This window comes from Phalacrocorax aristotelis, chromosome W, assembly GCF_949628215.1.
Source record: "Phalacrocorax aristotelis chromosome W, bGulAri2.1, whole genome shotgun sequence".
In the NCBI taxonomy this organism is placed as follows: domain Eukaryota; kingdom Metazoa; phylum Chordata; class Aves; order Suliformes; family Phalacrocoracidae; genus Phalacrocorax; species Phalacrocorax aristotelis.
This window is the reverse complement of record NC_134310.1, coordinates 28,319,809-28,337,391: the sequence shown is the minus strand read 5'-3', so window position 1 is coordinate 28,337,391 and position 17,583 is coordinate 28,319,809. Positions and strand designations below refer to the sequence as shown.

The 17,583-nt window shown below is 40.0% G+C and overlaps 1 protein-coding gene across 6 annotated transcripts in view; it reads right to left on the bottom strand.

Moving 5' to 3' along the window:
* The window catches only part of ARHGEF18 (Rho/Rac guanine nucleotide exchange factor 18), a 52,348-nt gene that overhangs the window by 15,071 nt on the left and 19,694 nt on the right, over window positions 1-17,583 (bottom strand). For 3 of the 6 annotated variants that reach the window (XM_075078100.1, XM_075078102.1, XM_075078103.1), the window contains 10 exons: window positions 11,596-11,663; window positions 9,909-9,972; window positions 6,665-6,809; window positions 5,753-5,865; window positions 5,449-5,589; window positions 4,723-4,973; window positions 3,878-4,003; window positions 2,493-2,610; window positions 1,820-2,068; window positions 903-979 (listed from right to left, as the gene is read on the bottom strand). In XM_075078100.1, coding sequence (XP_074934201.1) covers window positions 903-979; window positions 1,820-2,068; window positions 2,493-2,610; window positions 3,878-4,003; window positions 4,723-4,973; window positions 5,449-5,589; window positions 5,753-5,865; window positions 6,665-6,809; window positions 9,909-9,972; window positions 11,596-11,663 — 1,352 coding nt within the window. Of the gene's footprint in view, window positions 1-902; window positions 980-1,819; window positions 2,069-2,492; window positions 2,611-3,877; window positions 4,004-4,722; window positions 4,974-5,448; window positions 5,590-5,752; window positions 5,866-6,664; window positions 6,810-8,666; window positions 8,800-9,908; window positions 9,973-11,595; window positions 11,664-17,583 lie in introns of those variants that run through there. The other 3 variants (XM_075078101.1, XM_075078104.1, XM_075078106.1) reach the window with 2 other exon arrangements.

Below are 17,583 nucleotides of genomic sequence, written 5' to 3'. Positions count from 1 at the left end.
AAGATACTCTGAATGCTGTTCAAGAGGAAACAACTTCCACCCATCCTGGTTTGTGAAAGTATCCCCATATTGTGCATTAGAAGATAGCTAATTTGGAAAGTGGTTGTTTTTACAGCCCTGAGATCACCAAAATAGCTTTTGCCATTAGAATTCAGCTCTGTAATATTAATGTCTTGGAAAAAAAAATACACCCAAGAAAACAATTACATGAAAGAGTTTGTCTGTTACTGGTTCTATCACAGCCATAACTGAACTAGATCAGGACAAAATGTACACAATTAACTGCTCTGAGGATACCTGTGGAAATACCCTAGAAAAGCAAGCGAATCCACTTGAGTTTTTGAGTGCTGCAGTAATTACATTTGCATTTAGTGCTTATTACATTCACTTCAGGAAAGTTCTCTGCCCCCAGTAAATCTTAGGCTGCTATGACCACAGTTACCACGTCCCTAACTGAAATGAAAGATTCTTTCCCTTCACAAACACAAGCAGACCTTACCTGTAAGTGCCTTTCAAAGCACAGTTCTAGCATGTTTAACATACATGACTTGTATAAAATACCCACCTAACAGAGTTCAGTGAAAGTCACAGCGTAAGAAAAGAAGCAATAAACCTCAGAACACACTCAGGGCATCAGAAAACCACCAGAGATGTGGCAGCTAGAACCGGCTGAGGCAAGGGAACACTGTTTTGCGCTAAGAGACAGCGGGAGGGATCCAACAAGTACCAGAACTGCTTCAGAAAAAGTGATTCTATAATAGCAGGCTGGTTTACTAACTTAATTTTCCTTCTGAACCTACCAAAACAAGTATCTAACATCTCTAACCGTATTTCTTCTCTAGTTACTGTCACTTTCATAAATACTCTAAGTGAATGTATTAAATAAGGAGAACAATACCTACCACTGATGCAAATGTATATTTTTGGTCCTTTTCTTGCAAGAACAACAGTACATCATTTAACAGGACTGCCAGAATATCTACAGTAACAACAGAGAAAAAGAAAGAAAAAAAAAAGGCAGATTTTAAAGCAGGAAGACTAGTCCAGACTCAAAAAAATCACTTGACTTAAATTTCCCATGGGTCAACATTTGCAATATTGTGTCTGCCACTGCCTTTCACTTGGCTTGTCCGCAGGCAGCTTGCAGTCGTGCAGAACCAGCACAACACAACTAGAGCTGACTTAAAGCTTGAGAACACCTCCATAGGCATCCTACACCTCGACTCAAACACTCACGAGGAAACACGTCTCCCTCAAGAGCAGATTCTTCTGGAACTGCAGACCTTCACAGTACCACCTACTTTTGGCTGTGTTTTATGCGACGTTGAAGCTTCTCTGTGAACGCTTGAGCAATGAATCTGTTAGAATATTCACTGATGGGCACTGTTCTGGTTTTCTGGCAAACCAGATATTATGCAGAACGAAGGTGTCATGGGGTTGACACGACACAATTTTTTTTGAAGTGTGAACCAGAGCTCACACAAGATAATGCCTTTCCACGGGAGACTAAGTCAGTATGACTCAAAGCTTTGTCATCTATCTAAAGACCTCCCTCCTGAATCGGAAAGCAGATCAGACAGATAATAAGCAAACAGCATAAGGAACTTATCGTGCACCATTATAGAGATGCTTATTGGACAAGCCAAGAATAGAACAAGTGCTATTTCCTCCAATATCCTATTAAACAAGCAGGTTATTTTCATCTTACTTTATACTCCATCGATCAGTAATAAACAGTTACTAAAAAAAATTTTTAAAAATAATAATAAAAAAAGGGTCTTGTTTCCCAGTTGTACTTCTCCCCTTCCTGGTCGTTTACCTCTGAGTCGCCCTGATGCAGCTTTCCAGTACAGCATCCCATCCAGCAGAAGCCGCCTCTGTCCCATGTCATCCTTCCGGAAGAAAAGCCCATTCTTGCATTTCCCAGATGACTTTAGCTCCATTTTATGCATAATCTCTTTAAGGCGCTGCCCCTTCTCGCACTCATTTACCATGGCATCTACATGAGTGATTGTGTCCTTAATTAAACTAAGGGCCTGGGTCAGCTCTTCATAGTCTCGAGTTCCAGCTAAGAGAAAAAAAAGTAACAGTCAGTCACATTTTCAACTCTGGAGTGCAAGATATGAGCCACCTGAACATATTTTAACATGAAGGTTCCATACTGAACATCTAACACCGTTTCCTATGAGCTTAAGTTTAAAAATAAAATAAAATATCCTAAAGCTCTAAATCTTTAATGAACTGACAGGCTTGACTACTATGGTTTTGTGGTTGCGAACTTGAAACTGAACGCTGCTCTTGACCCTCTGATGAGGTGAGACTGATCTGGATCTGCATCTAGAATGGCATCTTCAGCTAACAAAGAAGTGAGAAAGCAGGTATAAGGCGGTACCAGCCTGTCCCTCCTTGTCTGAGGAAAGAACGTGCAGAACACAGGAGAAGAAGGATCAGCAGACAACTGTGAGGCTTCTAGGAAAGATTAAACAACCTACCTTCTGTATTCTGAATAATACGTTCCACCAAGACTGGATATTTGGTGATGCGCTGTGTAACCAGAAGGATACACTCCTGAACACCAAGTCTCCTCACAATGGAACTGTTGCCGATTTTCTAGAAAACAAGGCAGACTCATCACATCCATTGTATATATTGCTCTTCTAATTCCCTCGCCTCTCCATTCACACGTTTTGTGTCTCATAACATTTTTGAAGAATTAGGCATAGCGCCACAAAAGTAGCTGCACTCTTTTACTGAACCAAAACTCCTGATAACATTAAAAAAAAAGCTTTTATTACTGGAAAATATTTTAGGTATTATTTTCAACTACTGTTAACTAAATCTGGAGCCAGGCAGAGAAAGTTCCAAATCTGAACTGTCTGACTGTCTGTTTGCTAACTGACTGCTTTTTATAATAGGCTCAGTCCTTAAATACATAGAAAAGGACTGTATTTTTAAAGCCAGACCCAACGACCTAACAGCCGAATTAGGTCAATAATGACTAAACTAAGTGTTTATTTTACCACTGTATGTTCGCCAGCAGGCTGATCCACAGAAACACATTTCTGGTTAGAAAAGGAATAGTGTAAAGCATCAGAATCCCACTAGTTAGCCTGACTGCAGGTACAGGACAATCCTGATGGCAGAATACATTACCAAGATCTTTCCTTACGAGGACTGAGGCGATATATTTTAACGCTCTGATCACTTATTTAGTTCCTTGAAAGTAAGGGGTTCTCGTTTTTGAAGACACCTAGTTAAGAGCAGCTCTAAGTATAGAGCTATGTTGGAAAGTTCACACAGTATCACTTACTGATTACTGGAAAACGAGAATACTTGGACTGTGCAACACCATCTGAGATTCAGGTTACGGGCTTCCATTTTGGCTGTGTCTCTTCAGCCCTTCCTATTAATTGCACATTACAGTGTACAGCAGATAAACAAACCACCCTAGAGCCAGTCTTCTGGGTTTGGAAAGATGACGTAGTGGGCAAAACTTGACTAAAAAGGACCTGCTTTTTCTACAGTAGTTCATCAACAGCATTTATCATTGATTTAATTTGTTTTCAATCCAATTTACAAAGATGGCCACAGAGCAGGGCAGTCAGTGATAGAGCCATGAGTACAACAAGTACTCCATGCCCCAAGTCCTATGTGCTCTCAAGAGCCTGCCTCAGATTTAACACCTGCTCATTGTAGCCTTGTGTCCAAACAGCTCAGAAGACCTAAAATACAAGAAGCTAACAACCTATCAAATAATGAAAATGTGCCTCTAACCCTGCTCATTCAAATTTAAGGGATCTTCGAGTACAAAACCAAACCTAAAGTGATCAGGTATATTTTGCACAGCCAGAATGGGAGACTTCTGGTTGTTATTTACCTTTATTAAGCTTTGGAACTTCTTATTGCTTTGGAGCAGGTCTTTATAGTGACTAACAGCTTCATTATGTCCACAACAGAACACACCGTATTTTTCTTTCATTCTCTCCCCACTTTCACCTGAAAACTAATTGGAAATACAAGAACGAAAGACATGAATCGTTAAGAGTAAACCTTCCTCCACTGCAAGCCTAGGTTTTACATGGTTTTATGGTAACTGATTTCTGAGACATTTCTTCAATATTTCAATTTCTTCAGTACCAGAAATGAGAGATTTATGCGTGACATCTGAGAGCTTGGAATACCACAAGATAACCAAATATTAAATGATAGTTGTCATTATGAAACTTTTAAAAAAGGATTTTTGGGCCCCTGCACTTAAACAGACTAAGGACTGTGAAAGGTGACGGGCAAAAAATGGTTACGATACATGAAAGAAATAGTTGCATCCGCTCCATACCAGAATGGGTGCTAAAGCTGTAATGAGTTCAAAGGATCCTTACTGCATTTTTAAAAGGTCAGACCCAAGAAGCTCGGCATTAAATGCAGGACAGCCACGTTTGGGATGGACACCAGGAATATGTTGCTTTACTTTTGGAACAGATGAAACACAGAACCAAACCATCTGCAGTCGCATATCCCACAACATGCCCAAAGAATATTTAATGAACATTTCCCACTATTTGTGACCAGATACCTTCCTGGGAGTCACACTCACAAATTACACTGGGAATATAATCTTAAACCCAGTATTAAATCAGTGTTTACATAACATAACTTTAACCTTACAGTTAGCTTTTTAGAAATTTAATAGTGCCAACAACATTGGTAGAATTTAATTCACACCTGTTTTACCAAAAGGTCTCCAATGTTATGGATCATGTAATTTCGGTCGCTGCCTTCTTCCAAGGATTCCTTTCGTCTCTCCTTTAACTGGAGCAGAAATTGCCCATGCATCTCCAGCAGCTCATCCACACAGGGGAAGAGCTTGTTGATGACTGCGTTTGGGAACTGCAGTTCCTCTCTCATGGCTCTGGAGTATACCTTCAGCATTATTTTCAGTGTCCTAACATGGTGCATTTCAGTCTGCATTAGTTCTGGGCAAGGGGAAATAAAAAAACCAAACAAACAAACCAGAAGTCATTTACACGCTGTGCAGTGACTAGTGAGATATAAGAGAGCAGGCTCTGAAAGCCACCATCTTTTGCACCACCTTCTTGACCACAATCTTTGCGTCACTGATGTGAAGCTCCTAAATTTGCCCTGTTTAATCTCCCAAACAGTGACCGACCCTACTTATTTAACGACATCTCTCAGTTGCAGCTGAGCTATTCCCTAATCATATAGCTGGGCTTTGCTGCTTACACAGGCATATCAAAAACCATGGGTTGCTTAAAATCATTAGTGTGCATAAGTCCTCCTACTAAGACAGGTAACAGACTTGAAAATCTTCACTCAATTTTAGTTTTCAAGCACAAGTCAAAATGGGAGCCAATAAGAATGATTTCTGCTTTGTTTCAAAACAGTGGCACCATGAAATAGAAGAAGTTGTAAGAATAACAAAAGTCTTACCATAAATGACATCTTGCCTTTTTACAACATCTTTCTTTTGCCTTTTTGCATAAGACTGTTCCACTGCAACACTCCAAGACTCTGCCTCAAACTCATGAGCATCTGTTTCTATTTCACTTCGGAGGCAGACAGAATATGCATCTAGACCAAAAGCACATTAAATTATTATTAAATCGTTTCCCACCGTATCCCTCGCTACCATCATTAACAACAGCAACAAGAGTAAAAACATCTCAGTGCTGCTTTAAGACTGTGTAAGAAATTGCAAAAGAAAAAAATCCTGAAAAGCACAGAAATTCCATACCTTCCAGAAAAATGGAGTCTGCTGTTGAAGGTGCAAGGGAGACAACATCATCTGAAGTCTGCTTAAATTTTATAAAGCCTGAATCCCCTTCATCCATGTCTCCTGAAATTAGTCTAAATGGCCAAAGAAATTAGACCAAGGGACCAAAACAGAACATTAACTTTTTTTAAGTTGCTTGCAAAAACAAACAAACAAAAAATCCAACTACTTTAACAAGCATCTTTCCTAAACTATAGTGCAATTAACTTAAAACAGATATATAAAAGCTATGTGGAACGCCAGCTTTAAGCAGCCAAATGAATTTAGCAACTCATTGCTGAAACATTACAGTTTTCATTAGAGCAGCATGAGAAAGCAGGTAACTTCTGGTATGACATTTTAAAAGACATCACCTGGTGACAAGCCACAGCCAGTTCAGAGTACAAAGGGCACTTTCACTGAGAAGGGAGTGTAACTGTGGCACACACAAAGCAAACAACTGCTTAAAACAAGTGGATAGCTTTGAATTTGTCTGTTTTAATCAAGGTATCCTGCAATTTAAAACACTGCTGTCAGAACTAGCACAACCTAGAGTAACTGAACTCAGAAGAGATTACTGATTTTCAACAAGTCCGAAGACAAATACACCCATGAAAACCATAACCTAGACAGAGATACTCAAATACTGCCCTATTTTATACGGCATCTTTTGTGACACAGTACAGAGGTACTACAGACAAGGTGATTTAAACAAACAACAAACCTTACTGTTCAGGGAAATGAATTTCAGCATTAAAAGATCCATAAATCTCTTTTGAGCTTGAAAGCCAATGTGAGTTCTTGCTTTAGTTCTGTAATTATTTCCCTTTTCACACTGGGGGGAGAGGGGGCACAGCAGAAGCTAGTGGGTTAGACGAGAAGCAGTTTACTTACCCAAATTTATTAACAGCTCCAGCAGTATTCAACGACGACTGAGAATTTCCTCTCTGGGCGATAGTCATACCGAGATTCCGTGACAGTACTGGGGTGCCATCCGGTCCCAGGAGAAGATTTCGGGGCTGCTCCTTCAAAGAAGCGGCTAGAGAGGCAAAAATCGAATTGGTACTCAGAAAATGAGGCGTACACTGCAGATCGCCTGCTCTCAAACCTCTCTCCGAATGCGGACGGAGAACAGACAGGATCTTGGATGTCAAAAGCTCATTGTCCAAAAAAACATTCTCATTCCATTTTCTTGAAAAGGAACCACAAAAAGACAGCTCAGGATGAGCTGGAATTGTATTGCTTCTGCCGCTGCTTTTTGAATTTGTATTCCCCATGCTCACTACTGGCTGCCCTCAGACTTGGCACAGTAAAGTGGCCCCAGAGATGCACTGTTTTTATACTACCTGTGATCCTTCTAGAAATGTAAAGCTGCCACTTAACTTACTGTATTGGCTAAATCAGCAGGTCTGAAGTGCAGGAAATTGGTCCCTACTGTGCCCATTTAGTGTGGAAATTGCAAAGTATCTTCTCCTTTAGTAAAACACCAGAACCTACACACAATTATTCACACCCTACCGTATAAGGGCACAGAACATTTCATGGCAAACAAGAAAAATCTGAGATCACATAAAAACCACAAGTTCTTTGCAATGCTTATTGCTACACAATGATTTATATCTGCATGCACACACACTGAACGTAATAGATACCAGAGCTAAATTTAATTTTAATACTGCAGCTCTTTAATGCTTTTTAAATCTAGACAGACTGTGAACTGGAAAGATATTTAAAACTTTAATCACTATTACACAATACATGGAAGCCTGTAATAGACTTATGAAAAATGGATACAATTATTTAGCACTAATGTCTGTAACGAATGATAAGGAACAAGAGACAAAATACAGCCTTTTAAAAAAGGAACTTCAGGGAAGTCAAAGATGAAGAATCAGCCAGGCAATCTTTAAAACTTATCACTGACAAGGTCTGCAGCTACCCTTTTTTCAAAGTGCTTTTAAGGACATGGGAGTGGAAGAGATGTCATGGATCCTTGAACCCAGGACTCTGCCACTGCAAGGAAGCTTTGTCCTACACCCGGAGCGAACTACCCCTCCAGTACCGCGTCTGGGAGGCTGCTTCAGGGCCACACTGTTGTAGCGGTTCGAGAGGGTCTCCAGTTCCCAGCCAAGGTTTATGCATCGCCAGTTTACAACTTGTCTTGTAAAAACACTGGCTTCTACCCATCCCCAAAAGTTCCCCTTTCTCAGTCTACGCTCCTCCATGTACCTCCACTGACAATCACCTCTCCCTCCACTTCTGCCTTGCTCAGCCAAACACAGCTAAACAAAGGTATTCATGTTTCTTCTCATAAAACAGGTTTTTCCACATTTCTTGATATCCCATACTCTACATGTGCTTGTCTCTCATTTCATCTTCCTTGAAACAGTTGACTAGAACTGTATTAGGGCTGCAGGGGAGGTTTCATCAGTGTCATGTAATAGAAATTATATCACCGCATCTTTTCCTGCTGGAGATATCTTTCCCAATACCTGTTTGGGTTTGAAATCTCTTGGCTACACACAGAGCACATTCTCAGTCTACAGCAAACTGGGTAAACTGAGTCCTCTTTATCATCTCCAAGTGATGAGCACCAAGCCCACTGTCCCGAAAGAGGAGACTAAGTAGATATTAGCAAGATTTGTTAAGATGGATTTCTTAAACAAAGGCTTAATAATAAATGCCCTCTTGTTTCTGTTTGGGGAAGTACTGAAATTGTCAGCCATCACGTTCCCTTTCTGTGCTCCACCGGCCAGGAACATAAAGTTCTGTTTCACAATAGTAGGCCAAGCCTAAAAATCTCCAGAGGCAAAACATAGGGGAGGGATGGAGGGACACAACCAACACAATTTGTACCTTTCTCAAAGCATATTTCTCTTTTATGTTGATACAATACCTTTGGCTTTTTTTTTCCTGGGCACAGCAGTCTGCAGTGTTAGGCTGTGGGTAAAGACATACAGCACCCATGCTATTAGCTGTTCCTTTAACTTCCAGCTTCTGCTTTGGACTATGGAAAATAAGTACTGGCTGCCTAGCAGAGCCTGCACCGACACAAAACCATCTTCTGAGTTCAATTAGCACTGTCTGCACACTGCTGAGAGTCCGTATCGATCGTTGTTAACCTATCACACCAGACCAGACTGTATACCACAGAGCTGTTTCAACGACAAGCCCTACAGCCAACTTTTCCTATTTTCATTATTCCTTACTGTTTCCTATTTTAGCCTCTGCACTTTCCCCTAAATGCACAAAACCGTTCTTGGTAATGCAAACGGCCACTTATCTTCTTGTAACAATTATTCCCTTCATGCTGCCTCTTGGTAAGGATCGTTTCATAAAGAAGCACACCTTGCAATGCAAGTCAAATGACACCCAGCAAAAACATATGAAACACACGTAGTATCATACTCAGACATTCATGTCAACTGTGTTTCTTACAGCCATCAAAGCAACCCAATGGACCAACTGCAAGGCGGAAAATAATTCTGCTCTAGTCACGGTCAATCATCTGAGAGCCAAGAAGCCTGTTCTGTTAATACAGACCTCGTAACGTCTACAAATTAAAATGCCATTTAAATCATACATCTGTGGCCACATGGTCTTTTCTAGTAGCAAAAAGCTATTTCAAAGCTTATGCTGCAATAGAGCTGTTCTTGTTTTTTTTTTTTTTTCTCCCAGATCCCTTTTCCCACTGTGTTTCAACAAAGATTTATGTTCAGACCATTAGTGCTAGCTTGTCTCAGAGATTTCTAGCAACCACTAGCTGCAGGCAAGTTTTAAATAGACAATTATGAAAATCTGATGTAAAACAAAGTTCACAGTTCTAGTCTTTTCAGAGGCCAGAGAATAGACAATCAATGAAAAACTAGCTTATTGATCCCTTTTCACCATGATATTTTGAAGTTACACAGCAAGAAGGTATAAAGAAAAATAAAAAGATAAAAAGATAAAAACACACAGGAGATTGCTAGGAGCCTCTAAGCCATTCCCAATAGAAAAAAATATGAAGCCATCTTATTAAAAGAGACCTTTTCTATACTTCAATAACACACGGTGTATAGCCTTTAAAACATATTAAAGAAAAAAATACAATCGAACAGATAAGCCTTGAGCACAGAAATCATTCTTTAGTACAAACCTGGGGAAATGCACTGGGGCGAACTTTGTGGAGATCCAGAAGGTCTGTGCTGCAAATCTTTCTGCTATAGGAAAAAATACAATATTCTTATACATACAGACCAAACTTCCATCCAAAATGAACCATATTTTTCCTATCATACAGCACTGACTGTAAGCGAAGCTGTATACTGAAAGTACAAAAGATTTGACACAGTCACAGCTTTCTTCACATCCCAAAAAAATGGCATATAGACATGAACACTTTATGTAAAAATCCCATCAAGTATAAACCAGACTGAAATAGAACAAAAAATGAAGTTACAGCAGAATTAAAGCTATGATCATAAATAATTTATGAAACAAAAGCAAACCCTTTATGTAGACAGCCTTCACCTACACTTTGCTGTTTAGTTTATGGCAATACTAACTACTAACTCAGTAACTAATATTAACTACTAACCCAGCCAGTTTCAACCCAAATTTAGACTGTCCATTTAAAATTGCATCTTTGGTAATCTGTACAACTGTCTCGTTCTTACAACACTAGGACACAACAATTCATTGAGATACAATTTATCTAAGATGCAAAGAAATTAAGTAATACAGTCTGTAACAAATGGCTTTTTGGGAGTCTCACTTTTTTGGGGGGGGGAAGTTTCGCTTTTTTGGGCAGTCTTTCTTCACTTTGAGGATCTCATTTCTGACTTCATCCCCCACATCATTTTGGGCTACTGCTCCCTCTTTGCCCTCTTCAGGAATGTTTTGTAAAGGCTGATTCAACCATGAAAGTTTGGGAGATGGTAAAGAGTGGAAATGAAAGCATCAGAGCAAGTGAATTTTTAGGTTTAAAAGGAAAATGCACAATGCCTTGAGAAGTTTAAAAGTATATATCAAAAACCCCACAAGAACATTTCTGCCCTCAGAACGAGTTACATTCTAAATCACCAATGGCTGAAAGCACTTCCTCTAACCTCTAATTGCCCAGGTTGGAGCTGTTCTGCTCTTCCTTTCCCCCCTCACAGTACTCCCTAATCTGCTATCATTCTCTGAAATCATCAACGCTTGCAGGTTAAAACAAACTAAAACTCCCTTAAGTATAATTAGCTATAAGAGGGGGAAATGATTTTCAACAGAATAAAAAACCCAACAGATAGACAGCTATCTGGAACCAACCTGTGATCTTACATGCAATCACAGGCACCACGGTGACTCAGATAAAAAATGAACAGCTTAGCAAGACAAAGTTCATCACAGTTCAAGAAATGCAACCACTTATTCTGCATTGCTCAGCTTATAAATAATATGCAACTGTTATAACCAAATTCCCCTCCACCTCCCACACACTTCCATCAGCTTTGAGATGGCACAACCTATTAAAATACAGCGGCATAAAATTCAGGTGTACCATATAATTTGATTACATTCCCCAAAAAAGTGATGGGTTTGAGCATTCTTACGAGGGTTAGTCACAGTTCCGACAGACCCAAGTAATGGTAAGTAATTTTCGGTACGGCAATAAAACGTTTCACTTGATTTTCCCTACAGACATTATCATAAATTACTATAATGTCAAGTTAATAACTATTCGATGTCTTGAAGATGTAGGACAAGATTCTGTACTGGTGTAAATTAAAACACTTGCACTACATTAAACTTACTAGGTCAAGTGCTGCGATTATAAAAGAAGAACAAATTTTAAAACTCACCTTGGGTCTGACGCTGCTGCATTCAGCCAGTAAGCTCTTGCAGTTCTTATGGACATTCACTGCACAATCTGAAACACACAGACAGAAAAAGCATTAAATTATTCTTGTCATTCCCATCCAGGGAAAGGAAGAGCGAGACATAAACGCTTTAAATTTTGGAAGAGATGCAGAGCAAGCTCAGGTGTTTCAGTGAGCACCCTTGTTGTGCACATTCTGTTCTTCGTTTTATACCAAATACTCAAGCTTTTTCAATAAACTTGGAATCATTGATAATGCTATTCACACATGCAAGCATGAAGAGACACTACTGAAGGCACTAACAGTATTCTGCCTAATCTCCACCCAATCACAGCACTGCTTTCCTCGTATTTGCAAAGATTATTTCTATGTCTCACAATTCAAAATTGATACCATGCGAGAAGGCAGCAATTTATCCGGCTCCATATGAATAGCTGCCTTTCTGCAGAGGGTATTACTAGGAGCTGAAGTAACTATATTGAAGTTCAAAATGCAGCACACAATGATCAGAGTATTACCACTATCAGAGCATTACCACTTTTCTAGCTTCACAAAGGAACAGTTTCCAGATAAAGGAACAAAAACAGCCCTCTCTCACCCAAAAGGCATAAAACCATTAATAGCAGAATAAAACCCAATCTCTTTTTTTCTCCCCTTATAATAACTACTGCTTGAGAAAAAAGGGTGACAACTGGTAACATCAAATATTTTCTGCAGTCTTTCTGCCCATCTGTAAAATAAGAGCCTTCATCAAAAGCAGAAGCAGGACATCAGCTACTCAGACAGTAAAGGAAACCAGCTTTTGTTTCTTACCATATATTTCAGGCATGCCTGTTAGAAGAGAAGTAGAACAAAACTGGGAAGATGAACACCATATCTGCCAGAGAAAATTCTGTTTATGTTTAAAGCACAGAGTAAAAACTATTTAAGGCTTCTTCACCCAAACAGAAGTATCACCCGCGCCTGGCGCCAAGACTAGTCATCTACTTTAAGGCTCCTGGCTACTGTAGAATACTCACTTTTAAGTGTTTTCCATAATTACAGTAAAAGTCTGAGAATAGGAGCAATATGATTACTTGGTCTTAAACACAAATAAATTAATAAAGATATAAAAACAAAGACTGAGACAAATACTGAGTGCACAGACCTGAAAGATGCTTACATGTTATGCAACTTCCACAACCGTGGGAAATAAGAGCAGAAGGGCACTTTTGAGTGCCTGCCACACAAAAATTTCCACAAAAACAATCACCACCCGTAACTTCTCTCTTATTTGTGATATTTCTACCAACACCGTATCCCACGCAACAAAACAAAAGGCACTATATCTAATTTCAAATGTACGTGCCTCTGCAAATGTGTGATAAAAACGTACCAAAATTATTCACTTGCTAAAACTATGTAGAGGATAACAAATGTATTAGCTATTTCAGCATTGATAAGGCCTCCACCCACCACCAGAAAATTAAAAGCTTGGTAAGAGACGTGCCACAACAACAAACACCAGTTGACAATGGAAACCCCTTTCCTCCCAAGACAAAGGAGCAAACTGTAGGACAAAAACCACCACACAAAAGGAAACAGAAAAAAAGTTCTCCATGACGTCAGGCTGGGTTGGATCTGAGTCTAGCTTACAGCCGGGTTTCCTTCAGGGCAGAACAAGCACACCGACGGAGGGAAGTGTTCACGCAGCCACTGCCCTGCAACATCACCTCTTCTCTTGAAATCCACTTCATCCATCTAGAATTGTGTAATATAGTCATCTATGAACATTTCATTAAACTTTAACTGGACATTCATATTCCCTGACATTTACATATTTTCACTGATTACATTCGATAATTCTTTTCCTATTAATGATTAGTAGGACCAATTCTACTTCAAAAGCTTGGGTACCTGGTTAAGCTAACCATAAAAGGGATATCAACTTAAAAATATGTTTCAATTTTAAAATCATGCACTTGCTCTGTTAAAGATAACAGCTTATATCACTCTTGGCAGATATTTTTCCCTTAATCAGTTAACATCTCTAATAGTGCTGGGTCTTGGTTTCCTATACTGCTGAAACATTCTTTACACAACAGCAGAGAATATACTAGAAAACAGGAAAATGCTACAGAAAAGCCTCAGAAAACTGCAGGTGAATCCAAGGACTTGATGCTTTAAGAGACTATTTGAGATGCAGTTACCTTAATGATTTCCAAGTGGCATTATTTTTGCCCACATAACAGAAGAGAATTTTGAAAACTGACAGAAGAATGAGACTATTTTATAAACATCCTTAATCCTACAAAATACGTTCCAGCTTTCTCTATTCAGCACACTTTGGCAGACAGTGCTGAACCAAGTACACTTCAGCTAAGGATGAGAACAAGCATTCAAATACTAGTGAATTTGATTTCCTTTTTCCACATGTAAGATCTCTTTGCATTCTTTATTCTTCTGGACAGCCTCTCTGAACAGGCTACTAGAGAACTGCAGGGGTCAAGAAAACAGCAAGAATGAGGAACAGAGGACGGTGAAGAAGTGACAGGAACCTGCACAAACTGAGACTGATATTTAAGAGCAGAGATAAATATAAAAGATCATTATAAATGTATAGAAGTAACAGAAATCTAACCTCAGAAAACACAGATGGGAGGGTTTTTTTCCCCTTTATCATAAGAGGGGGAAAAAAGTGCCAAACCACCAGAGACCAGCCAAAGAAAAGAAGCATTGGTAAATTCAAATCTCAGAGAAAAATATTTTTGCATGTACCATCAATAACTGGTGGCATTCGGTCTTATTCAGCTCAGAATTTGGGAAGGTACAACAATGAAATCGATGGTTATGTTGGCAAGCTCTTCTCAAACTGGAGAGGCACAGAAGGTATGCCTGAGAAAGACAGAGCTAAAAACTCAGAGGACTGCCACCAGGCTCTTCCCTTCCTCCTGCCCATCTTCTCACTCAATCACTCACTGGAACTGCAAGATTAATTTGGCAGGGGAAAAACAGATCCCCCAATGGATTTTATTTCTACACAGACTATGCAGAAGGGCTGTAGCTCTGACTAGTGCTGAGAACATCAGTTAAACTGCCTACACACCTAGAAGGTGCAAGGATTCGGGTTACCTCGACTGGATGGGGACAGAACCACCACTACTAGAGCTAAAGGTGCAGCGGCAATCCAAACCACACACAGCATGGAAACTTAGCAAACCCACCACGGTTGTTTCTGGGCTTCAATCAACAGTTTTGGAATTAAGACTGAGAATTTTGAGACCATCACATTATCCCACATCTGCTTACTGCAGGGACTGTCACTGCCTCTGAAGCATTTTGCATGGGCTAGTGCCAGTGAGGACCTATTGCTCGTTGGCAGACTAAATGAAATAGGGGCCTCATCCAGCAAGGAAATATTTGAGACCAAGAGGCTCATAAACATCGTAAAAGATCCTGTTCACAATTGAGGATAATGAAATTAGTATCTGGTGTAACAAAACCCCTTCCCTTATTAATGAGATGCTTTCCCAAAGGCTCACAGAAACCAATTTACAACTTAAGAGCATTTTATAGGACAACACGTTACAATGCCCAAAAGCATAACCCTGATTCAGTGTGCACGAGGGCACCGAACCTAGCTGAAAAAGGGCAGGTGAATACATTTTCTCCCCCAGCTGTAATACCTTCCAGTGGATCAGACACTGGCAATGTCCTATAAATGTCTTCCAGAATTGGATTCCAGGACAAATCTATGACTCACCAGATATTATGAGTATTATGACCCTGACCTTTGGTCTGGAACGGTACTGCCCAATAAAATAACTCTTAAAAGGTCATCTGCAAACAACTACAACTAACAGTCAGATATGCTGTGATTAATCAAGCGTGCTGCTTTCTGACGTTTTTTAAATGGCAGGTTAAAAAAAATACACAAAACAACTTTAAAACAGCTAAGTTCAGACAGGGACACCTTTTAACAGTGATTCTGATGATAGGAGGAGTTCAAGCACTATGTTAACACTAAGGATATATCCACCACCTATTAAATCCAACCAGCAGAAGAGAGCTGTGGACAAAACAGTTTTCTTGTGAAATTAATAATTTTTCTGTTTTCAAATATCTGATGCTTCAGGGATCAAGGAGAATCTCTTCCCTCTTTCTCACCTTACACCATTTTAGGTAACTCCTCTCTTGAACTGACGATCAAAACTTTTGGTTCTGAATGACTTGCGTATAAGCAACTAATATAGGACATAAAATCTGAATTTATACATGAAGATAAACAACACAACGACCGAGAAATATTTCAAATTACTACAGCGTTCCAGAAAAAGCAGAGTGACTTTGTGATAAATCTCATGAAAGAGGAGGAGTTTCACTGGAACATGAAGAAGCTTCTGTGTTCAGTAAATCCAGGTCAGGTTATCTTCAGGAACTCAGAACAGATTTAACGTCGTCCTAGTGGCTTTGGTGAGCAGTGTTTACTTGTTTTGCTAACGCGCCTAACTGTGTAGAGACAGAAACCAAAAACTGGAAGCGTGCAGGGTGATGAGACACTTCACATTCTGAAATAGAGACAGTCCACGCGAAAGAGCAACAACACTAAATTATCAAGTTTTGACTTCCCTGTTAAAGCATTCCTCTTCGTCTCCAAAACCAACCTATAATTACTTTCTCACTGTATCTGGTTTTAATGTCAAAATATCAGACAGACAGATGGGGACGTGGGGTTGTGTCATTCCCAACACTGCAAGTGCTGGTGGGCTTGGGACTTTCTTTAAACACAGAAACTCAAACCATAACAAATCAACAACTGATGTTTCTTTTTTAAACAATGCAAAGTAAAATGCATATTGTCCTAAAAGAAATATGAGTACCATTTCAGTTCTCAGGCTGAGCCCTTCCCCCATTCTACGGGAACACTACAGGACTGAAGCAGCAACTATGACAATCATAAAAGGTATTTAAAATATTTCATAGGTAAACATTAGGTGGAACTACAACACACAATGTCTGATGGCTCCTGTTTGAGAGCCATATTTCATGGGTTTATTTTTTTACCATACGAAAGAGAAACTATTACCTTATGACTTTAAAAAAAATTTAAAAAGGGGGCAAATGAAAAAGCCACCTACCACCTACAAATCCCTCCCTTAAGAGAGGAGAGAGAAGGAACTGAGAAGGAGCCATTTCTTCTCTTGGTTTGACACAGAAGACACACAGACACTACAGTAACAAAACCACAGCACAAGATCTCCAAACAGCTTTCAGAAGTTTTGCATATTTATCAGAGCAGCAAAACCAAATACAGCACCAGAAACATTCAGAAAGGTATTTCTGTTTGAATCACTCCCTGTTTCCCCCTCCCCCCCAATCTGTCACCGCTCTGACCAGGGTTTAAGCTGAGCCTACGATCTGATATTATCTTCTGCTCCTCCCCTTAATATGCCAGGGCTGTGGAATATTTAAAATAGGTCAGGCATCGCAATTGTGGGTAACAAGAAGTTTTCGAGTTCTTCCTAAAAAGTTTAAAGTCTTTTTATGTACATCCCGGACTTTTCTCACAGCTGCAGCCCCAGCGCTAGTTACTACGTGTGTAAGCAACCAAGAAAATGAGAGGACAAGACGCAGGATCGCATTATCACAAGGATAAGGATGCTCAGACTCAAGCTGTGGCATAACGTGAACCAGTTTCACATTAGCCTACAACAGCTCGCCTCCTTCACGCACGCAGTAATATTTTACCTTCTTTTCCCCCCCTAAAAGATAAAGGCTAGACCTTCACAAGCTACATCCTGTCCCCCCGATTAAACCCACACCAGGAGGGCTGCAAACCCCGCAGGATTTGTCACGGAAGGGCCGGTAAACCCTCTGTCCTGCCCAAACCCCGGGTCCCCCCCGCGCCGCCGGGGGAGGCCGGCGTTGTGTAACTGCCCGCTGCGGGACGTTGCTAGGCGGCAGCGGCCGGAGGGCAGGCTCCCCCCGCTC